General features: G+C 43.5%; 1 protein-coding gene across 4 annotated transcripts in view; it reads right to left on the bottom strand.

Annotated features, from left to right (window-relative positions):
* The window catches only part of LOC126109737 (F-box/LRR-repeat protein 2-like), a 150,603-nt gene that overhangs the window by 24,689 nt on the left and 106,396 nt on the right, over positions 1–19,518 (bottom strand). For all 4 annotated transcript variants that reach the window (XM_049914791.1, XM_049914793.1, XM_049914790.1 and 1 more), the window contains 3 exons: positions 15,190–15,369; positions 14,740–14,919; positions 8,874–9,098 (listed from right to left, as the gene is read on the bottom strand). In XM_049914791.1, coding sequence (XP_049770748.1) covers positions 8,874–9,098; positions 14,740–14,919; positions 15,190–15,369 — 585 coding nt within the window. The remainder of the gene's footprint in view (positions 1–8,873; positions 9,099–14,739; positions 14,920–15,189; positions 15,370–19,518) is intronic.

A 19,518-nucleotide genomic window follows, 5' to 3' on the forward strand; every position in this document is an offset into this window, starting at 1 on the left:
ACAAAGAGGGAGCCCGAGACATCAGGAAGGAGACAATCCATAATTGGATTGATGGCAATGGCAAACAGTACAACACTCAGCACGGAGCCCTGGGGTACCCCGTTTTCTTGGGAGAAAGTACGGGAGAGAGTAGTGTTCACCCGCACCCTAAATGTGCGCTCTGCCATAAATTCGCGAAGAAAAAGGGGCAGCCGACCTCTAAAGCCCCAAGAGAATAGTGTGCGGAGGATGCCTGTCCTCCAACAAGTATCGTATGCTCTCTCCAGATCAAAAAATATTGCTACTGTTTGGCGTTTCCGGAGAAAATTGTTCATGATATAAGTGGAGAGAGCAACAAGATGGTCAACGGCAGAACGATGCTTTCGGAATCCGCATTGGGCAGGTGTTAAAAGACTGCGGGACTCCAGCCACCACGCTAGACGGTGATTCACCATACGCTCCAAAACCTTACAGACACTACTTGTGAGAGAAATGGGGCGATAGCTAGAGGGGAGATGTTTGTCCTTTCCAGGTTTCGGAACGGGAATGACGATAGCTTCCCGCCATCGTCTGGGAAAAGTACTGTCGGTCCAAATTCGATTATAAAGGCGAAGGAGGTAATGCATACTATGGGTTGATAAATGCAGCAACATTTGGACGTGGATACCTTCCGGTCCTGGGGCGGAGGAGCGAGAAGAAGAGAGTGCATGTTGGAGTTCCCGCATGGAGAAAACAGTATTATAGCTTCGCGATTTTGAGAGGAGAAAGCAAGAGGTCGCACTTCCGCTGCACGTTTCTTCGGGAGAAACGCTGGCGGGTAATTGGAAGAGCTCGAAATCTCAGCAAAGTGCTGACCCAACGAGTTAGAAATTGCGACGGGGTCCACGAATGCATCATGCGTGACAGTGAGCCCAGAGACCGGGGAGAAACTAGGCGCGCCTGAGAACCGTCGAAGCCGACTCCAAACTTCCGAGGAGGGAGTGAAGGTGTTAAATGAGCTAATAAAGAATTTCCAGCTTGCCTTCTAGCTATCGCAGATGACGCGACGGCATTGCGCACGGAACTGCTTATAGCAGATACAGTTGGCCAAAGTAGGATGGTGGCGGAAAACGTGGAGAGCACGTCCCCGCTCACGTATTGCATCACGGCATGCCTCGTTCCACCAAGGAACTGGGGGGCGCCGGGGCAATTCGGAGGTGCGTGGTATTGAATGTTCCGCCGCCGTAAGAATAACGTCGGTAATATGTGTGACCTCATCGTCGACGCTGGGAAAGTGACGGTCATCGAATGTCACTAGAGACGAAAAAAGTGTCCAATCGGCTTGGGCAAACTTCCATCGTCGCGGGCGCATGTATGGCAGTTGAGGCTGCAGTCTGAGGACACATGGAAAGTGGTCACTCGAGTGTGTATCATCAAGGGCGAACCATTCGAAGCGCCGAGCTAGAGGAACAGTACCGACCACAACGTCCAAATGAGATAAATTTGTCGTGGAGTCAGACAAAAATGTGGGGACCCCAGTGTTGAGGCAAACTAGATCCGCTTGGTGGAAAACGTCTAGCAATATGGAGCCACGTGGACAAGGATGTGGAGATCCCCAAAGCGGGTGGTGGGCATTGAAGTCCCCAACCAGCAAATAGGGGGGTGGAAGCTGACCAAGAAGATGAAGGAGATCAGCTCGTGCCATTGGTGTGGACGATGGAATGTATACAGTACAAAGAGAGAACGTGTATCCGGAAAGGGAAAGACGGATGGCGACAGCTTGGGAGGAAGTGTTTAAGGGGATTGGGTGATAATGGAGAGTATCATGGAGAAGAATCATGAGTCCTCCATGGGCTGGAGAGCCTTCAACAGAGGGGAGATCATATCGGACGGACTGAAAATGGGGGAGAACAAAGCGGTCATGGGGACGCAGCTTTGTTTCCTGAAGACAGAAGATGACCGGCGAGTAGGATCGTAAGAGGATCGACAATTCATCCCTATTGGCTCGAATGCCGCGGATATTCCAGTGGATAATGGACATGGGGTGAACAGAAAATGGAGGAATGTGACCAAAGTTGCTGTCAACTCAAAGACTGCTCGGAGCTAGCGACCGACAGCATGGAATGGCAGTCAGCCGAAGGCAGAAGATCCTGATCCATAGGTTGGTCAGGAGCAGCTCCTGCCACCAGCGATCGACCGGTTGACCGGCCACCAGCAGTGCGCCTCGGCGACACAGAAGACGGCCGAGGGCGATTTCCGCCAGGTGGTGCTGTAGATGGGACACGCCTTGGCGGAGAAGGAGAGGAACTGGGTTTCTTTGTAGCCTTCTTAGAAGTATGATGTTTATATGAAGGAGGAACCGATGGTTGGGAAGTTGCGGTACGTAAAAACTCCTCACGAGTATGCTCTTTTTTGGAAGGCTTGGTGTCTGACTTTTGGGCTCGAGATTTAGCAGAACACGATGAAGGGTGAGCCATAGAGTGGGCAGGCGAAAGTGGTGAGGTTGAACGAGCTATCTTTGCGCTGGCCGATCTGACGACCGTGGCACTAAAGGTGAGGTCGCAAGTCTGTGTGGCCACCACCTTTGTTGGCCGAGGAGAAGCAAGGACAGTGCTGTATTTTCCTGTCTGAGGCACGGTGGGCTGGCGACTGGCGAATAATTTTCGAGCAGCAAAGGTCGACACCTTTTCCTTCACTCTTATTTCCTGGATGAGCTTTTCGTCCTTAAAAACGGGCAATCTCTAGAGGAAGCAGCGTGGTCACCCATACAGTTGATGCAGCGAGGGGATGGAGGTGGACAAGCACCCTCATGGGCATCCTTGCCACACGTAACACATTTGGCCGGATTGGAACAGGACTGGCTGGTGTGATTGAACCGCTGACACCGATAGCAACGCGTAGGGTTTGGGACATAAGGGCGAACGGAAATTATTTCATAGCCTGCTTTGATTTTCGATGGGAGTTGAACTTTGTCAAATGTCAAGAAGACAGTGCGGGTTGGAATGATGTTCGTGTCAACCCTTTTCATAACTCTATGAACAGCCGTTACGCCCTGGTCAGACAGGTAGTGCTGAATTTCTTCGTCAGACAATCCATCGAGGGAGCGTGTATAAACGACTCCACGCGAGGAATTAAAGGTATGGTGCGGTTCCACCCGTACAGGGAAGGTGTGGAGCAGAGAAGTACGCAGCAATTTTTGTGCCTGGAGGGCACTAACTGTTTCTATCAACAAGGTGCCATTCCGTAATCTGGAACAAGGATTTACAGGACCTACAATTGCGTCGACACCTTTCTGAATAATGAAAGGTTGACCGTGGAGAAGTCGTGACCTTCGTTAGACCGACAAACAACAAGGAACTGTGGCAACGATGGAAGAACTGTCTGTGGCTGAGACTCAGTGAACTTTCGTTTGTAAGCAGACATAGTGGAAGGTGAGGAAACCATTGCGGAAGAATCCCCCATGATTACCAGCGTCTCCGATGGCGCGCTCCTCCCTTGTGGGGGCCCTCACTGAGGGCACTCCCGCCTTAGGTGATTGTTCACACCTCAGGTCACACCTCCCGACAAACGGACGGAGGGACCAATCGGCACTTTCGGAAGGTATCAGCTCATGTAATCACCCCTCCCTGGGCCTGGTCGTTACCAGGGGGTACGTACGTGTCCTACCTGTCTACCCGGGGCGGGGAATTACGCGTTACCCCGTCACCGGCTACGCATGGAAGTGCGTGGGTCGGCCTTCAGACACGCACAGGGAGGAAAAAAGAGAAAGGGAAAGGAAAGAAGAGGGGTCTCAAACGCCGCAGCGGAGAAAAGTGCAGAGAGAAGAGGGAAGGAAAAGAGAAGGACAGAGGAAGGACGAAGACTTGCAAGTATAGAAAGCAAGGAATTTGTAACAGTTTAGAGCGTCCGTCTCCGGACGTAGCCACAAACCATACTCCCAGAGGGGGAGAAAGGGAAGGAAAGAGCCAGAGGTGAGGGGGAGGGGGGGGGCGAAGATGGGGGATGGGGAAGGATGCGGAAAGGGAAGGTATGCAGCCCGGAAAGGAAGGAAGGCCACATTAGCTCGGGGTCCCGTGCTCGCTACACACGTATCCACAAAAGGGTTGTGGACCCCCTGGGGGGTATGAAAAGCATTGCTTCCCAAGATACAGATCATGCACATCATTTTTGTACATACCGTTCATGTCTGTTACATTTGGAAAATAGTGTTGTAAGAGTTTTATCAGTGTGTGTGTGTGTGTGTGTGTGTGTGTGTGTGTGTGTGTGTGTGTGTGTGAGAGAGAGAGAGAGAGAGAGAGAGAGAGAGAGAGAGATATTATATGTTTGCCACACATGGATTATTGTGAATGATGGCATATTTACATGGAATGGCCTGTGTCTCCTAGTCCAACTGAGCTCATCACTGACTGGAAATGGCCATGCATTTGCAGCCAATAATGAACTTTGTGTTCCCAAGCAACAATGGAATTGACACCGGGTAACAATGGTTCGCAATTGGCTTGAAGGACATTTAGGACAATTACAGTGAACAATCTGGCCACCCAGATTGCCCGACATGAATCCCACTGAACATTAATGGGAAGTCATGGTGACAATCTTCTGCAACTCTGAATGGATTATTCTGTTTGATGTCCTCCCACAAGTCTGCACATCTGAGAGGTGCTCATAAAATGTCACTGGAATGTTCTTCCTTATCCACCACACAGTCCTGATCTTGCACCTTCTGACTTCCATCTGTTTGGCCCAATGAAGAATGCACTCTACGTGAAGCAGTATGTGGATAATGAAGTTATTGATGCAGCAAGACATTGACTCCAGCATCACACAGTAGAATTGTACCTTACGGGCACAAACCTTCCCAGTAAGGTGGCATAAGGCAGGCGAATTACTTATCGAATGCCTCACATACACATTAGAAGGCAAGTGCTATGGAAAGTGGAAAATTTCAAGTACCTGGGCAGTGTACTAGAAAACAGCAGGAGGGTAAAAAAGGAGAGGACAGAGGGGAAGGTAAGCCCAAAATTTCCTGCACAGTGTAAGCAACATGGTCAGGAGCAGGATTTAACACCAAAAACTAAGTAAATGTTGTACTGAGTGCATTATGCTCCAATACTCATGTATGCATCAAAGATAACGTATTTACTCGAATCTAAGCCGCACTTCTTTTCCAGTTTTTGTGATCCAAAAAAACATCTGCGGCTTAGAATCGAGTGCAAAGCAGAAGTTCTGAAAAATGTCGGTAGGTGCCGCCACAACTAACTCCTGCGTCGAATATATGTAGTGCTACACAGGCATGCTTTGCAGACACAAAGATAAATACTGGCACCAAAACCTCTGCGTCAGTACATAAATTAAAAAAGGGTGGAAGATAGGCTTTTTTTCTCCGCGGCGCGGGGAGGGGGATACACATTGGGTTATTACTGACAAGGTAACAAATCAAATTAGGGAAAAAGGAACATGCCTTGTAGTGTCATATCTACCAATTCCTTCTATTAGTCATCTGAAATGGTGAGTTTGGCAATGGAGTGAAGTATGTTGGGGTAAATAGTGTCGGGGAACACCAACGGATGAATATAGGAAGCAGGATCAAATGGATGTATGTTAAAGTACAGATGAAAAGGCTTGTATAAGATTGACTACTGTGGAAGCCTATGAAGGGTGTATCCATGGACAGGGAAAAAGAAATTTCCAGATTTTTCCCGGATTTCCTGATTGAAAATACACTATCTCTCGAGTGAAAATACACTTTTTCTGTGTTAAGTGACAGTATACTTTTCCTTGGCACTGTGAAACGTATCAATCCTTTGATGGTTTATTGTTTTTACAACATACAATTTCCTGGCACTTTAGAAAATGAAACTCCGGGGAAAAAACATGTTTTGGAAAGATCTTTGATGTGCAGCAACATCTACACTGCATATTTTTGTCTTACAAAGGTATAAATTCGAATTCCACCAAACACTACATGTTACTTTCCGAAGCATTGAAATCGAGATTGTGACACGCTTTTGTAAGCCAGTCACAGCACGTGTCCCATGATCTCGACAACTGATGACAGCAAAGGACACGTGATGAAGTCAGCCAATAGCGAGATCACTCTTAAGTAGCGCGAACACACAAATAAGAAAAGTTAATGGTTTAAATTAATATACATATTGTTGCTACAAGAAAAGAAAAGCTGCCACATATAATATTGGTCTCGAAGATTAATAAGCTGCAGAGAAGCTAAGCTTCCACATATAATGTTGATCTTTTTTGCGCATGGTACACTTTAAGATACATCACATAAATGTGCCAGTAAAATTTTCAATAAAGACGTAAATGTCTGATCTTCTGGGCTCGAAATTCTTCTAGATAGCCGTCCCCAAAGAGCTGATTTTTAAATGAGAGTCAAACACTCTGCGATTTAAGAAATTCGTTGTACATTCTCGCACATAGTTCATCTTGCATAAATGGAAATTTACTTCGAAAGTAATGCTTTTCAAACCACCATTTGCAGTATTTTCTGGTGACCTGTTAGAAATAGGTTCGTTTCAGCAGTCGACAAAGTGCGCCAGATAACAGGCATCGTCGTGCTTGCACAGCTACGATGACGCCGGAAGCCCATATGTTCGTACGTGTACAACATTAAAAGATCTTACATTAAACAGCTGTCATGTCATGCGCATTGCAGGTAATCTGTTGTTAAGAAGAATTGCATAGCCTTCCTAAAACCTTTAACGCAGTTTGCCATTGGCAGACGCTTGTATGAGCACTGTGTTTTGTTGTCATATATGGCACATTTCCTTTGCAACTTGAGTTTTATTTTCTTTTTTTTTTTTTTTCTCTCTTGTTCGTGTTTTGTTGCTGCAGTATTATACTGCAGAAGTGAGTTACAGTAATATTCTTTGTTAGAGTACTGGTTCTCACCAGTCAAAAATCACAAAAATTTAACTCAAAACTAAAACAATGTAAAATTCCCGGGCTTTTCCCAGATCTCCCGGGTCGTATACACCCTGCAATATCAAATACTTCTTTGGACTGAAGAGCGTAACAACAGTAATTCTCATCTAGTTAAATTATGTATGTGTTATTATTTACTATATCATGGCTGACTTATTGATGAAAGTTACAGCAGATTTGTTCAATATCACATAAACATTACAACATTTTGATTTCTCGGATCAATAACATATAATACAGGGTTATCCAGAAAATAATGCGTTCTCTCCTTCCCTCTTTTTTTAAACCATTGATCAGGTATGTTAGCACGATTTCCAAGCCTCATAAGCTTTCTGGAGTTCCTCAAACGACCTGCTCTTCACAACAAAAGCCATCAAAGTAGCTTGCAGACTGTCTGACTCTAGATGCTTCCCTTTGCAGCCAAGGGAACAAAGTATAGTATGCCACGGCCAGGTCGAGACTACAGGGCCGCAGTGGCACTGTTGTCACATTGATACAAGTCACACAGGACATGACAACAAAGGTGGCTCGAGACAGCACACTGTCACGGTGCAGTTTCCACAATGTGCAGAACTTCTTTCAGGTGTGGATGACGTGTGGTTCAGTATCTTGAGCACTGCCTTGAAAAACTGGACACCATCAGTCTGGCCATTGGGTATAAACTCATCATGCACTATCCCCTTCACATTAAAAAACAAAATCATGAGCATAGACTTTACTGGAACTTGTTTATGCAAGCCTCTTTCTGGTGAGCTGACAACACTGTGTGCCATTCTGCACTCCACCTCCAACTCCAGGTCATATTGAAAGACCCATAACTCATCCCCAGTGATCATAGTAAATTGGTATCCTCTCAGAGAGTTGGTCGATCTCTTCCTTTCACACGCTGGTCAAAAGTCTGAGCACAAGTTTTGCACAAATTTTCTGAACGACCAAGTCTTCCAATACAGCATCACAAGCAACTGTTTTCGTACGTCCAATATTTCTGACATCAAGCTAACACTCATTCGGCTGTCTGAACTCGGTGACTGGCATACACGAGTCACGGTCGTCCGTTCACAGTGTTGACGGGCATACCACGTGGGCCTCGTTTAAGACATCCTGCCAACCTTCTCTAAACACCTTGAACTACCTGTATATGCAAACTGAAATGGCAATCAGCTCAAAAGGCTTCCTTAAGCATTCCAGCCAGAAGTTTCCAGCAGTGTCTTGTTGAACTTCACACAAAATTTTGCTGTAGATCACTGCTCTAAAGAATTCTCCCTTGTAAATTTGCGCAACCACTAATCAGAGGTTCACCGAAAAAGCTGTATTAACACTCCAAGAGCAAGGAGGCAATTGAGCGACTTACTGCTGAAAAGCTAAGGTAACCCCCCCCCCCCCCCATCTCCCCAGATGGTATGACTGCTCTGCAGCATAGTCGTGTCACAAAAATTGTGATACATTACTTTCTGGATACACCCTGTACAACACAGAGGGATTTGTGGTTATAAGATTAAGACACTGTCTGCTTTCCAATCATGAAGCTGTTACTTTCAAGCAGTTCCTCAGATGGTTCCTCAATGCCAAACTACTAATTCCATCTTTGGCATAGATATGATAGTTTGGGGAATGATAAGAACAAAGAGTTCACTCAGGACCCAGTTCCAGAACAGCTCACCTTCTCTGAGGGTGAGAGGAGATTTGGTCTCTCTCAGTCTCAAAACAATTGGTTCTCTCCCCTCCTGGGATTTTACTGATGTCCCCTTCATTTTCAATCTTTCCAAAACTTCCTATCCCTATCCCAAGGAAGGAACTACTGTCAGTTCCTAAAGCTAGAATAGTGTGTATATTTATAATATATGCCTATTGCAGCACTGGTATTTCAAAAGATGAAGATACACACTAGCTACCAACTGCAGCATATATAAAAACCATTCAGATCAATATATAAAACCTTTCAGAACACTATTAGCACTTTGACATTTTCTTACCTGAGACTTACAAGCTTGCTTGCAAACTGATCAAATGGAACTCCAGTAACTATGGAATTCTGCAGTGACAGGCGGCGCAAGTTGGACAATTTGACAATACTACTTAGACCTGGTTCCAATTTTGGAAAATTCATTTCTTCCATGATTAATGTATGAAGTCGTGGTAGGCCGGTGAGGAAAGGGATCAGAGCCCCACCAAGAGCTTTGCAACATGACACATCCAATCTGAAACAAGCCACAAGAGTGATATTCATGCAGATATTAATGGGCAGTGAAACACTCAACAATTAGCCACCGTCTGCAGAAAACAGCGTCTTTGATGTAAATCGTGAAATTACGAACATATCTATAACAAGGCGTCAAACCATTAAATTACAATATAATACAGGTGTAGGGACATGACATACTTAGGAACTGCTTCCAAAATTAACAGGACAGTTAAATCTGACTGACTGTATCCGTAACTACTAAATATTTTACAATGTTGTATACTAGATGTAACTTATAACATGCTTGCCATAGCGCAAAATATCTAGAATTCAAAAGAGGGTCTGACGGCACTTACCTTGTCAGGTTAAATAAATACACAAAGTTAAGAAGCTTTTTAATCACCTGTATATTGCTGAAACCACATTCACAAGATGCTGCAGTCATTGAGACTGCCAGAAATATCCTAATATCGGAACGCGTGCAGCAGCACACATACCAAATATGCTCCAAAACGCCATGGGTCAAAATGGGATTTTCCAGTGTCCTTACCTCAGGTTCTATTGATGATAAAAAGGTATAGTCAAGTGTTTTAGATAACTCTTGGTATAGGGACCATTTGTAAACTCAACAGGATTGTCTGATTGTCACCATCCTGCAGTCCGCACCGGTAGCTGAGTGGTCAGCGTGACAGACTGTCAATCCTAAGGGCCCGGGTTCGATTCCCGGCTGGGTCGGAGATTTTCTCCGCTCAGGGGCTGGGTGTTGAGTTGTCCTAATCATCATCATTTCATCTCCATCGACGCGCAAGTCGCCGAAGTGGCGTCAAATCGAAAGACCTGCACCAGGCGAACGGTCTACCCGATGGGAGGCCCTAGCCACACGACATTTCCATTTTTATACCATCCTGCAGTACAAGGTCAAAGTATGAATATTACGTACTTCCTCCTGCTAAGGCAAATGAAGGAAATTGTTTGGTTCTTTTTGAATTTGATGTGGTCTATTGTGAGCTTGATGGGACTTACGGAGACAGCATTAGTTCATGCGTGGTTCCTTGTTCCCAACGCTCTCCCAAAAATAGTGTTTCTTTTACTACATTTCTGCCTTCAACAGTGGACCTAAACCCAACCGAGGATTCTAAGACAGCAATGCACAGAAAGGAATGAAATTTTTACAATATACTCCCAAGATCCCGATCCCTAACAATCTTGAAAATTTTCTTAGTAACAAAGCAAACTGCTCCAATTTTAATGGCATATTATCTGGGCATTTATCTAAACGAGTTATCTCCCCATTTTTTAAAAAAATCTTTGCCAGTTATCAACAAATGCCCATTTTTTTCCTTACACAAAAACCCAGCCACACATTCAGAGATATCTATGCAGCAAATGGCTGTAATTTTTATAATGTATTCCTAAGGTCCCAATCTCTAACAACCTTCAAATTATCTTCATATCTTTACCCTACTTGTGCAAGTAAAATCCGGTGTGAGGCGAAAATGTACAATAGTTTATAAAGTGATGTAGCACAAAGAAACAGGTTGTAAAGTGTCTCCATTATGTAATAAACCCCATGTCGTACTGAAACATACAAGAAAAATTTTGGCACCTAAAACACAGTCTCAGGTGTAAAATTAGTTTTGTGTTATTTCAATTTCACATAAGTAAACTAACTATATTTTACTGACCAATATATTTCTTTTCATATGCTGCAGCTGGGAAAAGAAGGGAAACAGCAGAAAAATGCTACTGTCAGAGCACAAGAAATGCAAAAATGTTCCTGCTTATTTTTAAAAGACAGGCTGTAAAGTGGGATAAAAGGTGTCTTCGTCTTCCTTCCTCAGCATCTTTAAAAATTTTCTAAAAAATTTGACATGCAAACATATTCAACTTTTCACACTGAGAGGGAAGAAGACAGTGGCAGTGGCAAAGAGACATAAAACTAATAAATACTGACGATAGCAAGCATGACAGTGTGAGAGAAAGAGGTACTAGTGGCAGCTGAACACAGTTGACATGGACAGAACAATGCTGCAACAAGAGTAATGGAGACAGTGCCAGGGAGGAGGAATAAAGGGAAGAAGAAACTGGAAGTGGGTGAGAGTCAGTGATAATGAGAGAGTGTATACTACAATGATAATGAGAAGCGACAGTAGCAATAGCAAGGAAGGAATGAGAGATTGGTAGTGAGAGAGCAAGAGGAGACTGTAGTAGTAGGGCAGAACAAAGGTGACTGTGGCTGTGACAGGAGACAATGACCGGGTGGGGGGCGGGTGGGGGGGGGGGGATGAAGTAAGTAAGTGAACCAGGGAGTAGAGTGAAGGGTATGAGAGCTGTTGGCTTGTGGGTGTGAGTGAGTTAAGTCAGAGGAGCTTTTGGGAGTTTGAGGTGAATTGCATGTTAAAAACGGGCGAATATGTTTGTATGCCAAAATTTAGTGTGAAAATTTTAAAGGTGCTTGGAAAGGTAGAATGAGGCAGCTGGTACTTTCCAGTCGGACACACTTATAACACGAACATGTTTACATTTTTTGTGGTCCGACAGGAGCATTTTTCCACCATCTGTTTTAATCTTCGTATGAACATGTCTCCACCAACACTGTGACGCAGTTGTTACAAAACAGTAACATCCCTGTAATGGACTGACCTGAACACAGTCCTGACCTGAATCCTATAGCACACCATTGGGATGTTTCTGGAATGCCGACTTCGTGCCAGGCCTCACCGACTAACATCGATACATCTCCTCAGTGCAGCTCTCCGTGAAGAATGGGCTGTCATTCCCCAAGAAACCTTCCAGCATCTGATTGAACATGTGCCTACGAGAGTGGAAGCTGTCATCAAGGCTAAGGGTGGGCCAATACCATATAGAATTCCAGCATTACCAATGGAGTGCACCACGAACTTTTATGTCATTTTCAGCCAGGTGTCCGGATACTTTTGATCACATAATGTATACACTATATATTGTCCACCATAATAGATGTATTATTTACATTTTAACTTACTATAGTCCACAAAGTTTGCATCTGCACTATGGCTTGCTCCCATTACCGATATTTTTGGCATTACATTACTGTTCTTATAGCAGTTACTGTTGCGGTGTGATGGCAGTTACTTTTTTTAGCATCATGCCTTTATTTATGTAGTATAGCAATCTCAGGACAGTAAGTTCTATTGTCAGCTGACTAGTCCCATGTTTTGTTTAGTTTCTCAATGGATTTCATGGTTCAGGCATGCATGCCCTTAATGTATTACTTCTTTTCATATTTAAGCATGTTTATGCATTCATTATTTCGATTCCCTATTTCTGAACATTTATATACTGAGAGATTCTGTGATTTCTGAACATTTCATTACAGTGTGATCACTGTATGCGATACCATTATTTGTGCAACACGACTCAGCGTACTTTTTCAATGAAAGCTTTTCTAATTACTACAATATCTCAACTTTTACTTAATATTATGTTACCACTGTCTGATGCAGGTTTTATTAATACAGCCATTGGGTACATGATATGTTTATGACTAATGTTTGCTTGTCATGCATTTTAGTTTACCATCTTGATATCTTTGATCCCTCTCTTATACTTTTTAGTAAGGGGTATGTATGGTTAATTCATTTTAAATAATTTATGTTGCATATCACAGTTGTTGCTTGTTTTAAGTCTGATTTTGTCTGTTTATAAAGTGAACTGAAGATGGTGCCAATGAGGCACTGATACTAGTGGTCAAAAGTGTTCTTAATATCAGAAAAATAGGTTTCAAGACACAGTTTCAAAGTGAACCACCCCTACGGTAGATGCCCTAAACTCTGACCGCCTAGATGTCGCACGGCAGCGGTGCTGCTGAGAAACTGCAAGTAGCTGCTGATTTATCTCCTATTGTAACATCTGATGTGTCAGTTCAACAGGATAATTTACATCCTTCAGATGATATAGGCTATGTTTATCTAATTTGTCTTGTGTACGTTAGGAAAACAGGAGTCACAGGCACGTGATAGTTGTAGTGCTTTCCGACATTATGAAGAAGAGCAGATAATGACAGCACTGCGCAAATGTTGAAATGCAGACAATAGTGAATTGTTATTCTATTGTGCACATTTACCTGCTCCTGCATCCACGTACAAGGCATGTTTTTTAAGTAAGTACCATTTTGAAATTAAAAAAAGACGTGCTAAGATATCTCACTAATTTTATTTTTATATGAAAGCCTGTACCTCAATCGACTTTTCTACATAATTTCCGTCAATATTGAGGCACTTGTCATAATGTCGTACCAGTTTCTGAATACCCTCCTCAAAGAAGTCTGCCGCCTGACTTGTTAACCACTGCATCACCACTGTTTTGACTTCGTCATCGTCTTCGTCGTAGCCTCGTAATGAGACAATCAATGCAGCAGCTTACTGTAAGACATTGCACAATCTGCACCGTACAATTCAAATCAGAACAAAAGACATGGCAAGTTGAGCAAGGGCATTGTTTTGCTGCAAGACAATGCCCGTCCGCATGTGGCGAATCAGCCCAAAGGTCTCATCACGTCTTTTCGATAGGAAACTCGAAATCATCCTTCGTACAGCCCCGATCTTGCACTTGAAGAAACACCTGGGCAGTCAGCGTCTTCAAGACGATGACGAAGTCAAAACAGTGGTGATGCAGTGGTTAACGAGTCAGGTGGCTGACTTCTATGAGGAGGGTATTCAAAAACTGGTACAACGTTATGGCAAGTGCCTCAATATTGATGGAAATTATGTAGAAAAGTAGATTAAGATACAGGCTTTCACGTAAAAATAAAATTACTGAGATATCTTAGCACACCTTTTTTTAAATTTCAGAACGGTACTTACATAAAAAACACGCCTCGTATATACGAATTCCCTTAGCCATCAGGCCTTCTCAACCACGAGGCATAAATGAATGCCCTAGCTGCCTGGAAGTTCTGCCTGCCGGATGTACATGTACACTCATAGCCGTCTGGTGGCATACACTTGTGCTTGTAGCCACAAAAGGATGAAATTCTACTGTGGTGGACTGTAATACCGATCGGCTAAAGGAGTGACTTCAGTCCAACCTATGAGCGGTTTCCACGAACGTAAATCGAGTTACACTGATTCCTATTGTTTTCATACTTGTCCTGGAAATTCACGAGACCAATAACTCTTACTTATTTGCGTTTCAGTTTAGTCAACAAGTAGTAAAAGACTTTTGTGATCCAAGTTGGGGAATAGAAAATGAACAAACCTGAACTCAACACTATTTCTACCTTTGTACCTCCAATTGCTTGGAGAGACTTTCTTCACTGACAATCATGTGCCTAAAAGAAAGTGTGACTTCGCCTTCAATACCATCAATCAGGCTGAAAGATGAAACATTTCTTTAGACAATTTCTGAGAAAGATTCAGAATGCATGACGAGCTATACCCCTCTAGCCCTACTGGAGGACTTAATAAGCTCAAACATGGCCTTCTTGAGTGATATTACATTCATTAAATGTCATGAGGTGAAACTCACTATACAGAGCCTGAACTGCAATTTTGACCAAAACAGTTCATTAATTAGTATCACAACTGTTTGGAGTCTGCTGCTTCGCCACTCAATGTTTCATTTCTCAATCAGATATTGTATTTCCACTGTGGAACAAAGTAAAATACAAAGCTTACATTTCAAGACGTTGCAGACGGTAGATCTCCGAGAAGGCAAAATCAGACAGCTTATCGGCACCCCAGAGATTGAGTTCACGTAAAGCAGGGCACCCACGACAGATGGCAATTACTGTGGCATCGTCCAGGGCAGATGAACAACGTAGATCCAGTGCTCTCAGTTTCCGTAGCCTTCCATCCCTTAAACAAACAAAAAAGTACATATTTTACACACTGACAAATCAATTTTGCTGCATTAGTGAAAAAATTTGCACACCAGTCTGACTTGATCTGCAGGAATTCACTGATATTATCTGAGAAAGCCCTTTATCTATTTAGGACACACAAGGATAGTAAAGCTGTAATAAGTTGTGTGAGAATAGGAAGAAAACAGGATGGCAGATAGAGAGAAATGATCTGATGCAAGGACATGTACAATCATAGTGTTAATGCATTTACCACACAACTTACTTAAATGCTAGAGCAGCTATACCAGGTGATGGGTCAATCCACCCCATTTTAAGTTCCTGCAAATTCTCCATTCTTCCAAGAGCAGTAAAGGCCTCCAGCTCTTCGACGTGAACATCATACTTGTAAAGCCTCAGACGTTCCAAGCCACCAGCACAGGATGCGAGTAGTGGGGTGACACACCTGTGATTCAACAGAAATGCAGCTCAAGATAATTAATCTACTCTCACAATTCAGAAGTCTAAAAAACAGAGAACCTCGTAACTCCGAATTAATGGCGATAAATCTGTACTTCAAACAACCATGTTCAGTTTTGATTACTACGTCATTTTCAACTGATTAATTACCATCATATTAATTTTATAGAAATTAACACAATATATTGCCACTAATTATCCTGTAGGAATATTCTGTGGCTTCGCCAAAGCATCCACCTGTGTAAATTACAAAATTCTGTTTAGCAAACTAAGTCTTTTGACATTACTGGAATCATTGTATGGACTAACTCAGGTACATAAATAGCCTGGGAATGGAGGACATAACCTGCGGTCCACCACAGGGAGTCCGCAGTGCCCCACTTTTCCTCCTGACCTACTGAAAAATGATGCCCCATTTTTTTTTTACTACCGTCTGTCTCCTCAATATCCCCTCCCCCCCAACAGCCAATGTCGCAGTAACACCAGCCTCCTATCATTCTTTTAATCGTTAAACCAAAGGGACCAGACATCCTCATCTTCTGGAGACTGTCCTCAATTTTCAAGCTTTGCCTTCAAATTCCTTTAAAACTGATGAGGACAATAAATATCCTCAATTTCTTATTTTTGTCCTCAAATTTTGAAATTTCCTGAAATAACTTAAGTACGGACAATGTACTGAACATTTTAAACTACAACTGAACATACAAATGCAATCAAATTTGCAACAATTATTTAATTGCAAGAAAATGCAGTATGCACTAACATGCAAATTATACTGAGGCAAAAGCTTGCAAGCACAATGCACACAATTTCTAAAATTGTGTCTCATTGATGAACAAGTTGTCACCCTCTCTTCCTAGTTATCATTTGCGATTTGCGTATACGCCAAATTTTAAGGAAACAACAGCTAATTTGTCATCTTCATTAATTGGGTTTCTGCCAGTTATTCGCATATTTCCTGCAGTAAAGACGTGAATAACTGACAGAAAGTCGATTAAACAAGATGGCAATGCCTCACTGGGAAAGCGTGTAGAATTATAACAATTAATTTGTTTGTGGAAAGACAATGTAATTCTTTTCTCGTGCTGCGAGTCTCAAATTCCCACAGACAGACAGACACAGACAGGCATATACTCGTTTTCATGTAGGCATACCATTATCTGTATTTATCTTTTACTTGTTTTAGGTATATTGAAAGACAAGTATAAAATCTAGCTTGTGAAGGGGTGGCTGTTTGTCCTCGGGGGAGGGGAGGGGAACACCATACAGAAACTTTAAATATAACTGACACTTCATAAATTATCTGCAGGGACAGAAACAAAAAAAGGGACTGAAGGAGGTGCGGTATCAAATTGTAACGTGACTGCAAGCCACGGCACGTGCCTCACTCAAGCACTTGACTGACACGAATTGAGGTCATGTTCATTTCTGTTTCATACTCAATAGCAGCTGCTTTAGATTTGAGCTACGCAGAAGCAACATGTTTACTTTCATCCCCTTTCACACAACTGACTTTCTTGTTCAACCTATTACTCGAGACAGGTGAGTGTACTGCAGCACCCCTGGTGTTCTATTCCTGGACCAAGTCTTATCTGTTTGGAGTGGTTGTTGTGACTCGCTGATCTTTCAAAGTGCCGCTGCGCAGTTACGCACGTCCTGTACATGCGGCACTGTCTGCCAGCCATGCAGCAGCAGCGCCACCTAAGCGACCGGCCAGCCAGGGGCTGCTAGACTCGGACTCAATTATGATTTGACTGTTAAGTATACACACGTCTTACTCTGTTTACTTGATCTGTGACTTTCATGTATTGCATCTTCCTTGAAATATATTTATTTGACTTGAAGTTATAACAATTGGTGACGAGGATGGGATTTTTCTTTTCCATTGTTGACCCTTATGTTTCCATGGCTACTTCAGAGCAATTATTGCAAGGTCTCATAGAACAGTAAACACTTCTCACAAATGCAATTCGTGATTTCGTCGCGGCATCAAATGCGGGACGTCTCTCATCGTAGTCTCTGCCTCCTTTTCCTCCTTACGACGAGACGCCGGAAGACTGGTCTGATTATGAAAAACGTCTTCGACAGCACTTCTTGGCATTTCATGTCGCAGGCGAACAAACATGTAAGTCTCTGTTCCTTTCATGGATTTCATGTTGTCGCAATTGGCTCCTTTGAAAGATCCTGCGTCTTTGTCCTTTGCTGAAATGTGCTCACTTCTGTCCGTCTATTTTCAAAAGCAAACGCATGGGGTAGCCTCTCGTGTTGCCTTTTATCGTTGTCAAAAACAATCGAATCAATCCTATCGCGCTTGGGCTGCTGAACTTCACGGCCTCAGTAGAAAGTGCCAATTTGTTACTGAAGTTCACAAAGAATCCTATGCCGATTCCATGGTATGGGATGCTATTATCCGATCAGCGCCCGACAAAGAAGTTAGGCAACGTGCCCTTCAGTTGGCAAATCCGACTCTAGATGAAGTCCTATCCATAGCTCAGTCTTTTGAAATTTCTCACGCCGCTGGAGCACAAATAGAGGCATGGGACGACGTCGGGGAAATACAACCTCTGTGCAATGTTGACGAAGCGCGTGGCGTGTCCCCGCCTGCCGACGTGGCCGCCGTACGCTCGCAAGCGCAGCCTCGGCTTAACCGTAAACTAACCTCTAAGAAACTGCAGCAAAACCCACGGCAACTTCCTTCATGTCCGCGGTGTTCTACAAAACATTCACAAGAAGATTGTCCACAACATTGGGCCATGTGTCACAAAAAAAAAAAGAGAAAGAAAGAAAGAAAGAAAGAAAGAAAGAAAGAAAGGGCCCTGTGTCATCCGTTGCAAATCCGACCGCATACATGTTCATGAACATGACGCTGATTCTGATTCTGTATTGTCTGTCGATTGTACTTCTTCCCTTTCAAGTAAGTTGTTCCTCACTGTCCAAATACTTGGTCGAGATGTTTGCATGCAGGTGGATACTGGTTCTGTTGTCACTATCATCAATTCTAAGGCGTATCTTCAGCTGGGTTCTCCAATCCTGTCACCTGTCACTAGGCAATTACAGACGTACAATAAACAGAAGATTTCTCTCTTGGGACAATTTGATGCTGAGATATCTTACAAATCTGTCGTTCGCTCTGTTCCCATATTTGTGGTCGACTATAGTAACACGGAGAATCTTTTTGGTTTTGAAACCATTCGCGTTTTTGGGTTCTCCATAGATGACCCTGTCAATATCGTCTCTGATGCTATTCCTTATGCTCAATTGGATTCCTTGTCGACGACATTTTTGTCCCTTTTTTCTCCTGGGTTAGGCCGTGCTAACGACTTTGAAGCTCATATCACGCTCAAACCCACTGCTCGGCCTAAGTTGTTTCGGGCTCGGCCCATTCCTGTGGCCCTTTGTGATCAGGTCAAACAGGAGCTGGATCGTCTCACTGCTTCAGGGGTCTTGCTTCCTGTCACTTCCAGTGAGTGGTCCTCTCCTGTCACTGTCGTTGCTAAGCCAAATGGTGATATTCGTATCTGTGGCTATTTCAAAGCCACTGTAAATGCTCAATGCCTTGTCGACACTTACCCTATGCATCGACACTGCTTCCAGGCAGTTTCTGGTCCCTTAACACGCCTTTCGGCCTCTATCAATACCAACGATTGCCATTCGGGGTTACCAGCATCCCTGCTCTCTTTCAGTGATTCTTGGAACAATTGTTGCTCACTGTCCCTGGGTGCATAAATTACCAGGACAACATTGTTGTCACTGGCTCAACCACTGACGAACATCTTCGAAATCTCTGCACGCTTTTTCATGTCTAACAGACTGCCGGTCTTAAGTGCAATCTTCAGAAATCAACATTTTTTCAGGCATCTATCACATACTTGGGGTTTCAACTCTCTCAGGATGGTATTCGTCCACTTCAGCAAACTGTCGCTGCGATCTGATGCCCTTCCTCACCCTATATCTATTAAGGAACTGTAGGCCTTCTTGGGGAAAATAGCATACTATCACAAGTTTTTACCGTCTGCTGCTTCGGTGGCTCAGTCATTGCATCGCCTGTTGCATAAAAATGTGCCTTTTCACTGGTCTGCATCATGCGATGCGACTTTCCAGAAATTGAAGACTATGCTGAAACAGGCCCCGTGCC

This window comes from Schistocerca cancellata, chromosome 12 (assembly GCF_023864275.1).
Source record: "Schistocerca cancellata isolate TAMUIC-IGC-003103 chromosome 12, iqSchCanc2.1, whole genome shotgun sequence".
NCBI lineage: Eukaryota > Metazoa > Arthropoda > Insecta > Orthoptera > Acrididae > Schistocerca > Schistocerca cancellata.